This window comes from Mangifera indica, chromosome 7, assembly GCF_011075055.1.
Source record: "Mangifera indica cultivar Alphonso chromosome 7, CATAS_Mindica_2.1, whole genome shotgun sequence".
NCBI classification, from domain to species: Eukaryota; Viridiplantae; Streptophyta; class Magnoliopsida; order Sapindales; family Anacardiaceae; genus Mangifera; species Mangifera indica.
The window spans coordinates 17,744,885-17,761,162 of NC_058143.1; the positions used below are offsets into that span (position 1 = coordinate 17,744,885).

Consider the following 16,278-nt stretch of genomic DNA (forward strand, 5'->3'; position numbering starts at 1 on the left):
AATAAATAATCACTGAGAAGTTTATTAAAAATCCTAACTAATTTTGGATAATTATTATTAGGCCAAACGACTATTTCCCACTCAAGGTTTAATGTTTTCTTAAGTTTTCACCTTTTAATTATGGAAATACTAAATATCTATTCATGACCTGTTAAATTTAACCAAACTCTAACGTCTAAAACTTTTATCTCTTTTTACCCTCCTAAACTTTAAAAACTAAAATTTTTCCTCAGTCTAAGTTTTAAAAAATGATAGTTTCACCCTAGGGTTTGGTTTTGAAATCTCTGGTGACCTCTCTGACTCCGTTGCCTACGACGTCTCCCTCCTGAAGCATTCTCTCCTTCCGGTGATCTCTTTTCTCCCATTTGGAGATTCAATCGGCATCGGAGACGCCTTGGGAGACGAAGAACTTCGTCTCCCAAGACATCTCCAACGCTGATCGGACCTCCAAATGAGAGGAAAAAAATCGTCGGAAGGAGAGGATGACTCGGGAGGGAGAGACCGTCGGTAATGGAGTCGGAGATTTCAAAACCAAACTCTAGGATGAAATTGCCATTTTTTTAAACTTAGGCTGACGAAAAATTTTAGTTTTCAAAGTTTAGGGGGATAAAATAGATTATTTTTTAATATTATAGAGAAAATGATGATTTTATCCTTATCACTATTATTTTTAACTAATCATGGGTAAGTATTTGATGTTTCTATAATTAAAGGATGAAAACTTATCATTACAGCATACCTTAGGTGGAAAATAGTCGTTTGGCCTTATTATTAAAGCAATTATTCTAATCATTAATTAACTTGATAATCTAAACTAAACTAAATCTAATAATCTACTTTTAAAAATTGGACAAAATCATAATCTAAAACTGGTCCCTGTTCACTCTTGTCCATCAGTTTGGGTAGCCCAAAGCATTTGCTTATTCACTTATTTCAAGGCAATTTTCTGCCTATCAGAGAGCAGACGTACAAGTGGGTTGTGTTGGCCTAAATCTGACATGGTAAGGCGTGACACATAGTCTAAGACCTTGTGGGTCATTTCTCTTAGTTTTTAACGGTTCGATTCTTTATTATATATAATTTTTAATTTTTAAATTATTTTTAACTAACCTTAAAACCCAACAAGGCTCACAAAATTTTATAGATAATGCGAAATTTGAGACGGTTAGGTCACACCACACACTGACTTAACCCTTTGATGTGTCTACCTTATAAGATTAGTAAAAAATAAAAATATTCAAAAAATTTACAATAAAACGTTGAAATGTTTATAAAAAATAATTATTTTATGGGTAAAATAGTAATAAAATATATTTTTTTATTTTCAAATTTTCTTATAATATTCTCAAAATTTAAACGTCAGTTATTAAGTCTTTTTGAATATATGATAAGAAAAAACCAAATTTATATTTTTAATTATTCTAAAACTTTGTGTTATAATAAACTTTGACAAATATCTATCAGCTATAACCGATAAGAAAATTAGTATCCCATTTAAAAATTTGTGCCTTCTATAATTTCGTTAAATCTCAGGGGCGTCATAGAAAATAAAAAAATTGCAAAAGAAGGCCAAGCGTTGAGGCCAAGCTATAGTACACACTGCTTCCCCAGCCCACGTAATTTTACATCGTTTTGTGCCTCTCTTTCAGACGAACGTTTTCATTCGCTGTTGAAAGAAAGCCACCACCAGAGATTCAGAGAGAGCGATAGATAGCAACAGAGTGTTGCTAAAATGGCTGACTCCATCGTTACACACAGTCGATCACGTGACCTGGACAAGCTTCTTCTCCGACCCGGCAATCTCGTCGGGCCTACTTTTGAACCCGGCGTTGAGGTAATTACTCAGTCTCATTCTTCCTAGCATTTTAACAAACACATGGCTTGCGATTATGGTTTTTTTGTTGCTGTAGTTGAGAGATGACCTCCGAGATTATGCGCGAGTCTTGGTGGTAGGGGCTGGTGGGTTAGGCTGTGAACTCTTAAAAGACTTGGCTTTATCGGGTTTCAAGAATCTAGAGGTTATTGACATGGACCGTATTGAAGTTTCTAACCTCAATCGACAGTTTCTTTTCAGGTTTTCTTTTAATTTAAGCGTATCGATTTTTTATTTTGTAATTTATGATCAATTTTCTTGGGATTATTCAAAATCGATGTTATGTTTCGTATTAGCAGTTAAACACATCTTGATGCATTTCTTAAGTAGCATGATGCTGTGTTGCTATCACCAAACCGAGGAAAATTCAAGTTGCTTAAACCTGAGCTAGGGTTTTGTGGTTGTATATTGTTTATCGAGATACATAAAGGGTTGATAATTGTAAGTAAGAAGTGCTATGAGGGTAGTGGCTTTCTTTATTATTATTAGTTTAGTATTATAAATTATTTTTTAGTCACTATCTATTCAGTATTATGAATACGATGTTTTGTTTCATATTAGCAGTTAAACACATCTTTATGTATGTTTTTTAGTAGCATGATGCTGAGTTGCTATCAACAAACCAAGGAAAATTCAAGTTACTTAAACCTGAGCTAGGGTTTTGTGGTTTTATATTGTGATCGAGATACATAAAGTGTTGATAATTGTAAGTAAGAAGTGCTATGAGGGTAGTGGTTTTCCTTATTATTATTAGTTTAGTATTATAAATTATTTTTTAGTCACTATCTATCCTGTTTTTATGAATACAATGCCACACATGGATTCTTTCTCTATTGCATAGAAATTTTACTTCATATATTTTGAGTCTTTATACTCTAATAAGTTGAGAAACAAAGAAATTGAATTTTTCGTATGTTAGATGTTATGGGTTCATGGTTATTGAATTTTCAATTTGATATCTCATATAGTTTTGGTATTGTTAACGTAGGATGGAAGATGTTGGCAAGCCAAAGGCTGAGGTTGCAGCTAAGCGTGTCATGGAAAGAGTTAGTAATGTGAATATAGTCCCTCATTTTTGCCGGATCGAGGACAAAGAAATTGAATTCTATAATGATTTTAACATCATTGTCCTTGGTCTTGATTCCATTGAGGCTCGGAGCTACATAAATGCTGTAGCTTGTAGTTTTCTTGGTGATTATTTTGATCTCTTCAATTTTTCTCATATGTTCTCAATATCTTCTGTGTTTATCTTTTCTGTGAAGTTAACCTTATCTTTTTATCTCTTTCTGTGTTTTGTCTGACCTAACCTTATCTTTTTATCTCTTTCTGTGTTTTGTTTGACCTCATATGTATTAACATCAAATTACTTTATTGAGCTTTCCTTCTCCATAATTGTGATGATAAAGTTTTTGCTTGGTCAAAAGGCAATGTGTGAATTGTTTTGTGGGCATGCTTTTTATAACATGAGTTTGTGTTCTATATGGAATGACATGAGGCACGGATGCTGTGGAAGCTTCATGCTTGTGTCATGAACTTGGTAAAATTGTGTAAATATATACCGTAGATGAATGAATTAGAGAAGTTAATTGTGGCATACTCTATATGGTCAATAGTGCTCTGATTTTTTTCTTTTGGTTTTCTTATACCTTCTGGTTATGAATGACTTTGGTCATGGAAAATAATACGTTTTGTCTTATGGGTTTTCCACCAATGATACTGCTTGGAAAAGCTGCTTTAGGCAGTTCCATAAATGGTTTCCTTTTCCTTGTCAATGCCCTGCAAGGTTTCATTAATTTGGAATTTCCTTTTTCTGACTTTCTTGTGTGACAATTCTTTTTAAGTCATGAATCTAAAATTTTGTTATTGAAAACCTTATATTGTTATATGGAAATAAAAAAATATATTATTAAAGTGCATCCTAAGCTATGCTTATTCTAATATTGTGAATCATCTTTTTCTGGGAAATATAGAGTACAATTCTGATGACAAACCGCAAGAAGAAACAATAAAACCTATGGTAGATGGTGGGACTGAAGGTTTCAAAGGTCATGCAAGGGTTATTTTACCAGGGGTCACACCATGCTTTGAGTGTACAATCTGGCTATTCCCGCCTCAAGTGAAGTTTCCTTTATGCACTCTTGCAGAAACCCCTAGAAATGCTGCCCATTGTATTGAATATGCCCACTTAATCAAATGGGATGAGGTTATATTTTGCTTTGTTCTCATTTTCAACTGATGTTTTAGGCCTATTGTGTGTCATCTTATCATGCTTTTATTTACAGGTTCATAGTGGAAAGGCTTTTGATGCAGATGACCCAGAACATATGAAGTGGGTCTACGCCGAGGTTGAATATATGGAGTTACTAAGTGGTGTTTTTCTTGGTACTGATTTTCATTGTTGCACCTTTTACTAAAGCTACTGATATCCATTTCCATAGGCTGTCAAGAGAGCTGAGCTTTTTGGAATTCCAGGAGTTACATATTCTCTTACCCAGGTGTAGATTCATTCCACGATTATAATGTATTAATTTCTTTTAAGTTGTTTAATTTTGTTTGATAATGGTATGATTTGGTTTTGGGGTCGTTTGTTGTATTGTCAGTATATGACTACGTAAAGAAAACAAAGTAGTATTGAATCAAAATTCTCTCTCTCTCCATATATATATGTTCTCAAGATCCTTGGTATAACTTTTTTATCCCTTTGGGCTTGAAATTTTTTTTACAAAAAATTATTCTTTGTACTCTACCTCTTTGATGTGATATCCCACTTTACAGTAAACTCTTTATTATTTACAGGGTGTGGTGAAGAACATCATACCAGCAATTGCTTCCACCAATGCAATTATATCAGCAGCATGTGCCCTTGAAACCTTGAAGATTGCATCAGGATGTAGCAAAACTCTATCAAACTATTTAACGTATGTTCAACTCTTTTATATGTTTTGCTTATAATGATTTTACTTTCAAAAAAGGCAACACTTTTTCTGAAAAAGCATTGTTTGAAAGGCTGTGCTATATTTTGGCTTGATTATACTCAATATATAGATAGATGGTGAACTGTATTCTTTCTTTGATCATAATGATACTAGGGTAACTATGGTTGTTTCTAAATTTTTTGACTCAACCAAAGAAACAAACCAGATTTATATATATATATATATATATATATATATATATATATATATATATATAGAGAGAGAGAGAGAGAGAGAGAGAGAGAGAGAGAGATGGTAATAGACTAGATCCTTCAGTTTCTTACTTGTATCTGGTAATCTTTGGTCCCTAATTTTTTTTATATTCAAGTTTAAGGAGAAAGTATTTTGGTTTCATTCTGTAGATAAACATTTGGTCAGACTACTAATCTCAATGACCTTTTTGCAGGTATAATGGAGTGGGAGGTTTACATGTAAAAGTTACTGAATTTGTGAGGGACAAGGATTGTCTTGTGTGTGGTCCGGGGGTTCTTATTGAGTTGGACACTTCAGTTACATTAGAAAAGGTTATTTCTATCTCTCTTGGCCAATTTTCTCTCACTGTCTTGGCAAATAAATTATAGTTTTTTAGTTTGTGATCATGGATATAATATACCCTTTTTGGGTCACTTGTTCAGCTGCAGTGACTTGGGGTTCAAGCATTGTTGTGGATTACCATAAATTTGGCCTTGTTTGCATCTTGGTTTTGGACATAGAAGTCAGCTTAGAGTTTGTTTCATTCAGCTTGTCCCAAGAACCAAATTCTTATGACTGATTTTTTATCAAACCAGTCTGTGTTTTTTTTCTTTTATTCCAATAATTTGAGATTCTGTTGGCCCATGATTATTAAAATTAGAATAATGCTTCAACCTCCCTAGTAGTATCTAAATGGAATTAACCTGTTTGATAAGCTATGGACCATATGGACATGGACTTATCTATTGAAGCTGATCTGAGCCCTAGAATGCTAGCTAGTGTAGTGAAAGTGTGCATGCACATATCTGATTGATGGTTTTTTGTTGGAATAGTTCATTCATCAACTTGAAGAGCATCCAAAGCTGCTTTTATCAAAAGCAAGTGTTGCACACCATGGGAAGAATCTGTATATGCAAGCACCACCAGTTCTAGAAGAGATGACCCGACCAAACCTTAGTCTACCACTTTATGACCTTCTGGGTAAGATTCCGAAGGATGTTGTCCATGTGAGTGGTATAACCAGCAAGAATGACAAGAAGAACTCATCTCTGAGAAAATTGCGAGTTGTATTCAAAGGAATAGATGGAGTTACAGATATGGATATGGCTGGAGGGGCATGATATATTAATTGCACCAACTTCTTGAAACCATATCACAAATTGGAAAGGTTGAAAACTGTGGGAAAAAGGTAGAAATAGGTGGATGGCTCTGTAATTTTCTCACAGATTATTCTTCCAAATTTTCTGTTACTGTTACCGAGAGAACAATGATATTAACAAAATTTTCTAAGATCATATATTGTCATTGCGTATGCATTTAGGTTCCTAGATCTTGTATTTATATGAAAAATAATGGGGAAAACTTATCCCCTGCGCATATAATTAGAATCACCTTACTAATGTTTTCTGTTTGTCTAAGGCTCTGCAAAATCACAGTATCTCTCTTTTCTTTCTCTGTAACGCAAAGGGCAGACTGGCATCCCAAGATCAGGAAAACATTAGTTGCAGGCATTGCAACGAAATGTCACTCAGCTCCAAGGAAAAGGGAGACAAAATAAATGCATAATTTTTATTTAAAGGTGTAAGAATAATCAGGATTTCAAAACATCAAATCAAGGGGTAACGAAGATCCGTGCGCCATTATGCTATAGCATATGGGCGGGTCCCTAAGCCAGCCAGCAAACCGTGTGGACCAAATGACTCCTATAATTCAAACTTCTTGCTGTCCGCAGAAAAAGTACTCCATGCAGCTGGCTCTGCAGTTGGAAGAAAGAAAAAGAAGAGAAAAGAGGGTTCTCATTGCCCGTGGGACAAGTTTTGCATTTTTCCAAAATATCTTTGACCTCGTATTCTAAATCTTTGAAGATGAACTCAAACGGCCAGTTGATAGAAAATTTAATTCTTTTCACATTTATTTCAAGGAGCTAAGCTAATCCTGGAAAATTTACAACCAATTTGAGAATTTTTTAAGAATCCCAGTAGTAAGTACACTGGCATACGACTCTTCAAACTCATGTAAAGCTGAATTTAGTTAGTGGTCACTTTTGGGTCAACCCTACAGACAAGGTTCAAGTTGATAGATCCTCTGGCAGTTACACTGACTGTTTTGTTGCATAGTATTAATGCTGAAATAAACTGAATATAAACTCCATCAAATATCAGATAAGAAGTTTTTAGTGACAAATATTTGTGGACTATGGACTAGTTTTGTTTTGGGGGATGAAAAAGAGATAAAAAGAGTGATAGGATAGCCACCCATTTACAGCCAAGTATGCTACAGATGGAATCTATCTTGGATTAGATATCTGGTTGTGGGCTGCTACTTGCTGCTCCTCGTCTATTTCTTTAACTGGATAATATCATGACGACACTTCATGATTCTTGTGGGGCTTGGCCAGATTGGCCAACCCCACCACCCCACATGCATAACCCATATTAACTTTAACTCTTCCATCTCTTGCCTTTCTCTATTAATAACACTTATATCCAATTGCACCGGAGAAAAGAAAAAGTTCGAGGAATTAGTTTCCAAGATTTATTAGCTGAATATCTTTTTCTCCCTTTTTTCTTGCTTCTGTTCAAGTTCTTACTTCTTCGAGTGGCAATGGAAGTAGAGGACGATTTGTTTTTCGCAGACTTAAGCAAGCAAATATCTCTTCTCATCATGGATGATAATGAGGACCCTGTTGCAAGATGCCCTTCAGTTTCTTTCCAGGTTTGTTTCATGATCTTTTCTATAGAGTAATTTTGCTTTCTTGCATTTTTCTTGTTCTTGCTTCAGGTGTACACAGCTGAGCTTTAAGGGAACCAAATTTGGCTGTAAATTAAAATTTCAGGCTTTCCCTAGAGAAAACTATCCAACAGCATCTTCCCCATTTTTCTTTGAGCAAAATTGTAGAAGAGAAAGCAAAGGAACTGGAGTCTTTATCCCTCAGTCGACGCAACCAAGAAGAAAGCACAGGCAGGGAAGATTCAGTTCATTCAACTCAAAATCCCACAGGCATCATTATAAAGCAAGAACAGTTTCTCAAGAATCATCTTACAACCATTCTTTTAGCTCCAAAAAAGGCTAAGATGGATTGATTATGGATACATCTCCATCAAGTGTAAAATTCAGTAATCACTACTAATCTCTTCAACAAAGTGCTGAGGCAAGGGTTTCTGGTTTTATTATTAATACATATAATTATATGTACATTAAATTAAGCGTTCTTTAGTTGGTGTTGGGGAGGTACACTAAGGTTTTGTGTCTCTCCAGTGATGAAAATTAATGTATGTTTGTTGTTGTTGTTGTTGTTGTTGAGTATTATATAGGATAAGCTTGTCATGTTCAATTAATGCAATTAATTATTTGATTTAATATTGATTTTACTTAATCTGATGTATTACCGTACTCTGTTCTTCTAGTCCCCTTTTGTCTGCAAATGCTATGTTCTCCTCTAGACTATGGAAACTTGACAAGAACTCAACAGCTTCAAGCTATATAAGTATCTTGAACAAGAAATTAGCCATTTAGGTCTCAATGTAAATGGTCTTATTTTTTTCCCCTGCAATTCACTGCAGAGTAGTGAAGAATCTCAGAAGTGAAATTTGATTTGTTCTTGACAAATCCTCTTTTGTTTGTCAAAATCTCCGCTTGGTTGAAAAGATGCTGATATTTTGAATAGATAAGAAACGAAATCATACACCTGAAAAGACAGCTTCAAGCAATTTGCTAGTTGCAAGCACAGCTAAAAAGCAAAAGGTATTAGAAGATATTCAAGTATGCTCCTGTTCATTCTTGGTTTCTATTAACTAGGAAAAAACTGGCATCTTTAAATCGCTGCCATTAATCTTAATACATCCCTGCCTTCACGTAAGATTTTCTTTAATCTCACATCTGCCGTCCTCAAGTCCTTTTTCAACAATCCCGATTTCATTTCCATCTTGTCTAGGCCATCATTTTCATTTCAATTCCTGAATTCCCATATGGTTTTCACTTTCCTTTTCTCAATTAGACAACCCTGCACCATCTCACATGACCTCACTTGTTGCAAGGGGCCCGGCTGTCTGGAGACTTAAAGCTAAAATGCTAAAACCAGAACTTGCTTGATTACATAACTAACTTTGCTGTTTTAATATCCCTCGGACTCACCAATTCTTTTTTATTTTTTTTTAAATTCAACCAAATGCTGTGCAAGCTTTAAATTTTCAATGGCCTCCAATGTCACTCACGAAAGAGAGAAAAGGGTATGGTTAGGGAATATTTGCTGTAATTTCTTTGAATAATGAGAGGGAATTTATTTTAGTCATGAAAGGAAATCTTGTACTCATCAAGTTGCATAGAAAACTAGATCAAATCAAACATTCGGTGAATTATTAAATGAAAATAATGGATGTTATGTGGGTTCCTACGCATTTGTTCTGCCTATCTCAAACACCCCACCAGCACAGAAGAGGAGATCAGTGGGCACATGAACACCAGCTCAGATTGAAAACTAAAGATAATGAAATGATGCTTTAGCATTTGAAGAATGCTTTCACTCATTCACACCACAATTTGCCCTTCGCCTGCTTACCTCTGCCCCTTAACAACCTGGCCTTTAATGTCACTGGTCTCCACCTCTAATAACTCTGTAAAGAAGAAGAAGATTTTTGAAGAGGCTGCAATGAGTTAATAGTGCCTTTGGATTTTGGAAAACCAGTCATGAGGATGAGGTACAAGATTGTGTGGGCCTAGCAAGTTGGTGCTCATTTTTATCCAGAAAAATATGAAGTTGCAAGTGTAAAACCAGAAAGATTGTGTGGGCATGGGCAAGATTTCTGGTTTTTTTCCCTTTCCATTGAGTGTGGTAGTTGAATGAAACATGGCCATTGCAATCTTTGCTTCTCCTGTTACTGCTTTCGTATTCTCAGCCTGTTGATGTTCGACGATTCAAATGCCAATAGTACCCCCTAATTTTTTATTATCCTGTAATTTTTCAATTTTTTAAATTTATTTTACTTAAAAGACGGAAGTGCCCTTACATCGTCTTAACTTTCGACCGGTCTGAATTGACAGGGACTGCAGCATAGCTGACGGAAATGCTTACGTGGCTAGATCTGGGCGGATCAGTCGAAGCAACAGTACCGAAAGTCAAACAAGGAGAATGCTTACGTGGCTAGATCTCGGCGGATAAGTCGAAGCAACATAATCGTTAGTCGTACAGACACTACTGTCGTTTTTCATACTTTAAAGGCATCACGACCGTTTATTTCAATTACTTTCTGTTCCATCTTCGTCATCGGCTATGGCTCTCGCTTTTCTCTCCCTACTATTGCTTCTCCTCTTCCCTCTATCTCTCCTCCTCATACTGCACCTTATCGTACGGCCGAAGCCGGTTAAAATCCCAATCAAGAACAGGCACGTGTTCATTACTGGCGGTTCTAGTGGAATCGGGCTGGCCCTGGCCCATCGAGCGGCGCAAGAAGGGGCCCGTGTCTCCATCCTGGCGCGGTCCCTCCAAAGGCTGGAAGAAGCGAAACAGTCAATTCACCTGGCCACGGGAATCGAAGTGGCGACGTACGCGGCGGACGTTAGAAATTTCGAGGCTGTGAAGAAGGCTGTTAATGAGGCAGGGCCCATAGACGTGTTGGTGGTTAATCAAGGCGTGTTCGTGCCGCAAGAGTTGGAGGAGCAGGAATTGGATGAGGTGAGGTTCATGATTGATGTGAATTTGATGGGAAGTTTTAATATGGTCAAAGCTGCATTGCCGATAATGAAGAAGAGGGAAGGTCATGGGCCAGCTTCAATTGCTCTCATGTCGTCTCAGGCTGGTCAGGTATCTTTATTCCTTAAATAGTTTAGGAACACTTAGCTGAATACGACATACTTTAGTTTAGGAAAATATAGAACTTAACATTTACAAAAGCATCACAGCTTTGACATAATTGTGTTTGTTATAAGATGACTTAGTGATTTAATAAATGAGTAATGTTGTTGCAAAGTTACCATGTGATACTGATGTTATAAATATGAATTAAATTAGTGAGTTAACATGATGTTTCAAATTTTAAAAGAAAAAGGATTCTCATAGCACTCCAGGGGTGCCCCATGCTGATTAGAATAATTAGTGTTAGTTCTGGAAGTGGGGGATTTTTGGTTGTTTTCATGGGATTTGTTTATGGGCAGGTGGGTGTCTATGGTTACACGGCATATTCAGCTAGTAAGTTTGGCTTGCGAGGTTTAGCAGAAGCATTGCAGCAAGAGGTTATTGCAGATAATATCCATGTTTCTCTTATATTCCCTCCTGACACAGAGACTCCTGGTCTTGAGGAAGGTATTGTATTGTAATAATATATTTGGCTGCTTAGAAAGACTTGTTTTAAGTCTGTCTTCATATTTGGTTCTGGTTCTGTTTTGTTTATAAGGAATTGACAAACTATATTGAAGAGGAGATTGAGGTAGGTTTATTTGTGGACTAGAAATCCTCAAATAGGTCCAAAAATCTTAAAAGGGAAACAGTTTTATATGAGAAATTGCAAAATTATGTCAAACATAATCTTCCTTTTTGTGTTGTGTTTGGTGTTGTGCGTACTTGAGTTAGGCATGTTAATTTGAAAGTACCACTTATTCACAGAAACCAAGAGGAGACCGCAGCTCACCAGCATTATAGCAGCCTCCTCTGGTGCAATGAAAGCAGATGAAGTTGCCAAGAGAGCTTTAAATGGTATAAAATCTGGTAGTTTCCTTGTTCCTTGCAACTTTGAGGGACTTTTACTATCCATTGCGTCTGCCGGTTTATCTCCGCAAAGATCATCCCTTATGGCATTTGTTGAAGTAGTTACTGCTGGTATCATACGCTTTGCTGGTCTATACTTTCAATGGAATTGGTATGGAAGTATTGAAAAGTGGCATGCAGAAAAGAAAAGTAAGTAGTCTGAAAATTGATCTATAATATATGCGGAGGATCAAATACATCTTACTAACTAATGTACCACTTTGAATGTTTTTGGAAAGTTAGTTAAATTGACATCTGATATCATATATCATCATATTTTATGATATAGCATAGTGAGTTTTAACAGAGCAGTGCTTGATTTAGATGGTTTTATAAGTATGATCTTTTGTTTTACTGTTGTGTTTTAACACTTTTGTTGGATTTTTTTGTTTTTCATCCAGTTTGGTGTGTGTTTAAATTTCTTCTTGTTCCTTGAAAGACCACAAATGTCTTCTGTTTGATTAGTTAAAGTAGGATACTGTTTTGAAGCTGCATGCCCCGTGAATGTTAAATTGTGAGAGAGGCATTTTTATTTTCTAAAATGATCTTTAATTTTTCGGCAGAGTTTATTTGAGACACCTTTTCATTGTATTTTTGGCTGTGTGAAACGGTGTTGTTGCTGGGAGTGTGACAATGCTAAACCATTTTTAATTTCAGGTACATAGAAGTACTTGCTGCTTGATACATGTGTACGCATACGGCATTCCTGTTGGTTTGTAGCTGTCTCAATGGATTGTGAACATTGCTGAAAGGTGATTACTGGACTTCAATCAAGATTCTTATATAATTCTCAACAAGCAATACTCCCGCCATCAAGACATTTTTATAGTTGGGAACAAATGACTAATGCAGATTAAGACCTTCAATAGATTATGTACCCTTTGTACTTCATGATGTTGAATTTACTGTTTTATATGATTTCTGTGCAAGAATAACAAAAACCTTCTTTACATTGACAATTTTACTCAATGAAGAAGCTTAGACGTATTAATTACACGCACAGCAACCCAATTCATATGTCAATAATCCGTACATTGTTGCCGCTTGACTATAGTTTGCCCAAACGGTTTATTAAAGTAAACAGTTTGCTTGTTTTTAAATGCTTTTGACAATGTTAGATCGAGACAAATCTATAATCTTCTTGTTGAAATTACAGTTATTTCAGTATAAAATATGTAAACACAGAGTGAATCGTGAACCCGACATTAGTGAAATAATCAAACTAAGTGCTTTATGAACCAGCTGAAAACTCATGGAACGTGCAGAAGCCTAACCGTCCTTTTCAGTTCGCTCATGAATTCTGATTGAGATGAATCTCTAGGATATTAATTTATATTTATTTCCGAGGTGGACGATGTCTAATCACATTCTGTTGTATGGATGACAAAAAAAGGTAGTCAATCACAGCCACTATGATTAGCCCTTCTTGCTATCCTGGTCACATAGACTCAGCTTTCCCTGTAAATAGAACGTCAACTACCCGCTAGAGTTTAAACGACTTTTACGCTTGCATATCGAAGAAGCTCAAACAGGCAAGACATGGCGTCAGTTATTCTGAAGCGTAGCAGACCGTCTGCTTTGAAGTCAGCGGTAGTAGTTGGGATTCGGATGGGAATGTCATCAAGAGCATATGCATCGGTTGCGGTTGGTTCTGATATAGTCTCCGCAGCACCCCATTTTTTTTGTTCTATGTATTTCAGGGCAAGAAAGTGGTCATTTTTGGGCTTCCTGTTAAGTATTTTCTTGAAAATTAATTTTCTTTTGTTAGAACAATTTATTGTTTGATGATCAGCTTTGAATAGAGTAATGTCCTTTCGGTTAAGCTAAGATAGTTAAATTTTGGTAGGAGCCTCATATTTCTAGCTATTGAATTGTTGAATAAATTTTCATGCTTTAATTAATGGGCACCACAAAACCCATTTTCCTTGAGGGAGTTGTGTGTAAAAGCCGAAGCTTAAAAATCAAAGACTGCGTTGTAGGAAAACAATGATAATAAGCAGCATCTATTAGGTGTGCATTCTTCCCAGTGTTATGATAGACTGAATTACTTTGATTGGAGGGATCTAAATATTACTTTGGTGAAAATATAAAGGATGCAGTGTTTTTCATGTGATTTGAATGCCATTCCTATGGGGTTTGCTTTCATAATATATAAATGAAGAGAAATCTCTCCATTTTGCCCAAAGTTTTTGGATGTGGTAAAAATTTTGGATTTGGTCTTGGAAGATAGGTAGTAGATCCCAAAAGATACTAACATCTACTTTTGCAAATGTCTTTTGTTTCTTGATTGATGTCTTGTTTTGATTGATAGTTTCACAGAGTTTTATATATATTGTTCCAGGGTGCATTCACTGGAGTTTGTTCCCAGCAACATGTGCCTGGTTACAAGAATAATATTGATAAATTCAAGGCTAAAGGGATCGTCGTTTGTGTGGCTGTCAATGACCGGTATGCTTTAAATGGCTGGGCTGAAAAAATTCAAGCCAAAGAGGCTGTAAGTTATTTCCTTAGTTTATTATGTTACTTCAAGAGGAGAAATGATCAGGGATTAGTAATTCACTAAGAGCTTCTCTTTAGCCTTTAGCATCTACTTGAATGTTGAATGGGTTTAACCTACTTGTCCCATTTGTGCAATTAATTGCTCCCTCTACTACATTCTTCTGGAGTTGTATAAGATTTTCTGTTTGAGATGTGTATTTTTGACATCATGACATGTGTGCTGTTCTGTGCTTCATTATCTGGTTATGATTCATGCACCAATTAGTCATGATGCTCTTCTTCATTGTCCTTGTAGCATCTTTGTTCAGGGCAATGATATTAGATATTAATGCATTGCTTGAGTCAAGCCAGAGTTATTGCCTAGATGGATATCTAAAATTTTCTTTTCTGTTCAGTTTTGCTAGTTAATTGTTATCCTTCCTACTGCCTAAACACTTTCTTTTTCTTACCGTGATTTTTCTCTGTTAACCATTTTATTCTGCATTTAATCAGTGGTAAAATTTAGATTTAGTGCTAATTTCTCATGTAGCACTTGTATTTAGATATTCCTTTATTGCGGTGATAACAAATTTCTCCAATCTGGCTCAAGTAACATCTTTTTTTTTTTTTTTTTCGATTTTCCTTTTAATAGATTGAATTTTATGGCGACTTTGATGGAAGCTTTCACAAGAGCTTGGACTTGGGAAAAGATCTCTCTGCTGCTTTGCTCAGGGCCTCGCTCTGAAAGGTATTGTTACAGCTATAATTTCTTGTTAAAATCATCTGGATCTTGCACACATGAAGGAAGTTTCATCAGACATTCTACATCATTTGCATAGAATGCTTGACCCAATTAATTTGGCAAGCTTTATTTTCTTCTTTAATATAAAAAAAGTGAGAAAATTAAAAATGTGTCTCTATTACTCTATTAAATCAACTTTTGCTTCCCGTGATGACTCCTAAAAAAACAGTAATTTATTCAGCAGACAAGATAAACCATATCCATCCTTTGATTGAAATGGCAGGTCCAGCATTAAGACAAGAAAGGGCAAATTGTTTTTGAATTGCATCGATTGTCAGTTACTAAAATATTGTTGGTGTGTGTAGATGGTCAGCATACGTAGACAATGGAAAGATCAAGGCTTTCAATATAGAGGAAGCCCCATCTGAGGTGAAGGTTTCTGGCGCGGAGGTCATGTTGGGACAGATATAATGTTTTTGTTCGATATGCTGTCCAAGTATCCTATTGAAAACGTTTCTTGCTGTAGGAGAATAAGGGATGATGCTTTTGTGGGTTTGTGCCTATTCCATTGTTATATGATGTCCTACTTGTTCTAGGAATAAGTTGTGTTTTACAGGTATCATGATTAAGTTCATGGTAAAAACAGTATGTTAATCTTAGGAATATGCTTTCTATATATTTCTACCTTCTCCCTGTTTGTTATGAGCCGGTTAATGATTTCCATATATTTACCTTCGTGTTTGTGAGATCGCTTTTATGAGCATTTTGACTACTTTTAACAGGCCTTGACGATGAGAAACCTCGTTGATCATAAACTATCGCGCAAAGCGAGCTCCACTACCAGTTCAACCTCAAGCTCAACCTCGTTGAAATTTCCTTTGCTTTGATTTTGAAAAAAAAAAAATAGAAAGGAAGAAATTCCTGCACAAATCAAGAAAAATATCTGCCGTCGTTTTGCCCATGCCAGGCCCCTTCTTTGGAGAGGAATCTACTTGTACAGAGTTGAATTTGAATCAAACCAAACTCGAACCCCTCCCGAAATTGTTCAAGTTTGGTTGGAATTCAAACTCAAGTTGAGTTTTAAGTTTGGCTCAAGATTTGTATGAAAAATTTTCAGACTCACACGTTTGGTGTGTTAAAAACCTCTAAAACCCAAACTTGAACTTGAAAATGTTTAAATTTTAGATTTGAACTCAGAGCTCAAGCTCAAGTTCGCTTGAGTTGAGTTAAATAAACTCATTTCGAATTCAACACAACCCTAATTCCCCTGCAAACGCAG

At 35.8% G+C, this 16,278-nt stretch overlaps 3 protein-coding genes and 1 pseudogene across 3 annotated transcripts; all 4 read left to right on the forward strand.

Moving 5' to 3' along the window:
• The first annotated feature begins 1,604 nt into the window (after positions 1-1,604).
• On the forward strand, positions 1,605-6,335 carry LOC123221629 (NEDD8-activating enzyme E1 catalytic subunit). Its single transcript, XM_044644498.1, has 9 exons — positions 1,605-1,834; positions 1,911-2,074; positions 2,862-3,064; positions 3,844-4,076; positions 4,156-4,218; positions 4,312-4,368; positions 4,670-4,791; positions 5,255-5,372; positions 5,874-6,335. Exons 1-9 carry the CDS (start codon positions 1,733-1,735, stop codon positions 6,159-6,161), a joined length of 1,350 nt encoding a protein of 449 aa, XP_044500433.1. The 5' UTR covers positions 1,605-1,732; the 3' UTR covers positions 6,162-6,335.
• A 1,150-nt stretch (positions 6,336-7,485) lies between these two features.
• LOC123221633 lies at positions 7,486-8,416 on the forward strand (the record flags this gene model as incomplete). The annotated part of the gene is made up of 2 exons (XM_044644502.1): positions 7,486-7,755; positions 7,877-8,416. Coding segments are annotated over 2 exons (507 nt in total), but the record flags the coding sequence as incomplete, so codon positions are not given.
• Positions 8,417-10,142: 1,726 nt separating this feature from the next.
• On the forward strand, positions 10,143-12,802 carry LOC123221631 (3-dehydrosphinganine reductase TSC10A). The gene is made up of 4 exons (XM_044644500.1): positions 10,143-10,840; positions 11,191-11,338; positions 11,639-11,929; positions 12,437-12,802. The coding sequence occupies exons 1-4, from the start codon at positions 10,310-10,312 to the stop codon at positions 12,442-12,444; spliced, it is 978 nt and encodes a 325-aa protein (XP_044500435.1). The 5' UTR covers positions 10,143-10,309; the 3' UTR covers positions 12,445-12,802.
• A 97-nt stretch (positions 12,803-12,899) lies between these two features.
• Positions 12,900-15,713, forward strand: LOC123221632 (annotated as a pseudogene).
• The last annotated feature ends 565 nt before the right edge of the window (positions 15,714-16,278 follow it).

What these genes read in the sequence shown, in the direction of transcription:
- LOC123221631 (XM_044644500.1), top strand. Translation starts at nt 10,310, where the DNA reads ATGGCTCTCGCTTTTCTCTCCCTACTATTGCTTCTCCTCTTCCCTCTA. An exon ending in TGTCGTCTCAGGCTGGTCAG is followed by an intron (nt 10,841 to 11,190) that starts GTATCTTTATTC and finishes GTTTATGGGCAG; the next exon opens with GTGGGTGTCTATGGTTACAC. An exon ending in GACTCCTGGTCTTGAGGAAG is followed by an intron (nt 11,339 to 11,638) that starts GTATTGTATTGT and finishes ACTTATTCACAG; the next exon opens with AAACCAAGAGGAGACCGCAG.
- LOC123221629 (XM_044644498.1), top strand. Translation starts at nt 1,733, where the DNA reads ATGGCTGACTCCATCGTTACACACAGTCGATCACGTGACCTGGACAAG. An exon ending in CTTTTGAACCCGGCGTTGAG is followed by an intron (nt 1,835 to 1,910) that starts GTAATTACTCAG and finishes TTGTTGCTGTAG; the next exon opens with TTGAGAGATGACCTCCGAGA. An exon ending in CTTCAGTTACATTAGAAAAG is followed by an intron (nt 5,373 to 5,873) that starts GTTATTTCTATC and finishes TTGTTGGAATAG; the next exon opens with TTCATTCATCAACTTGAAGA.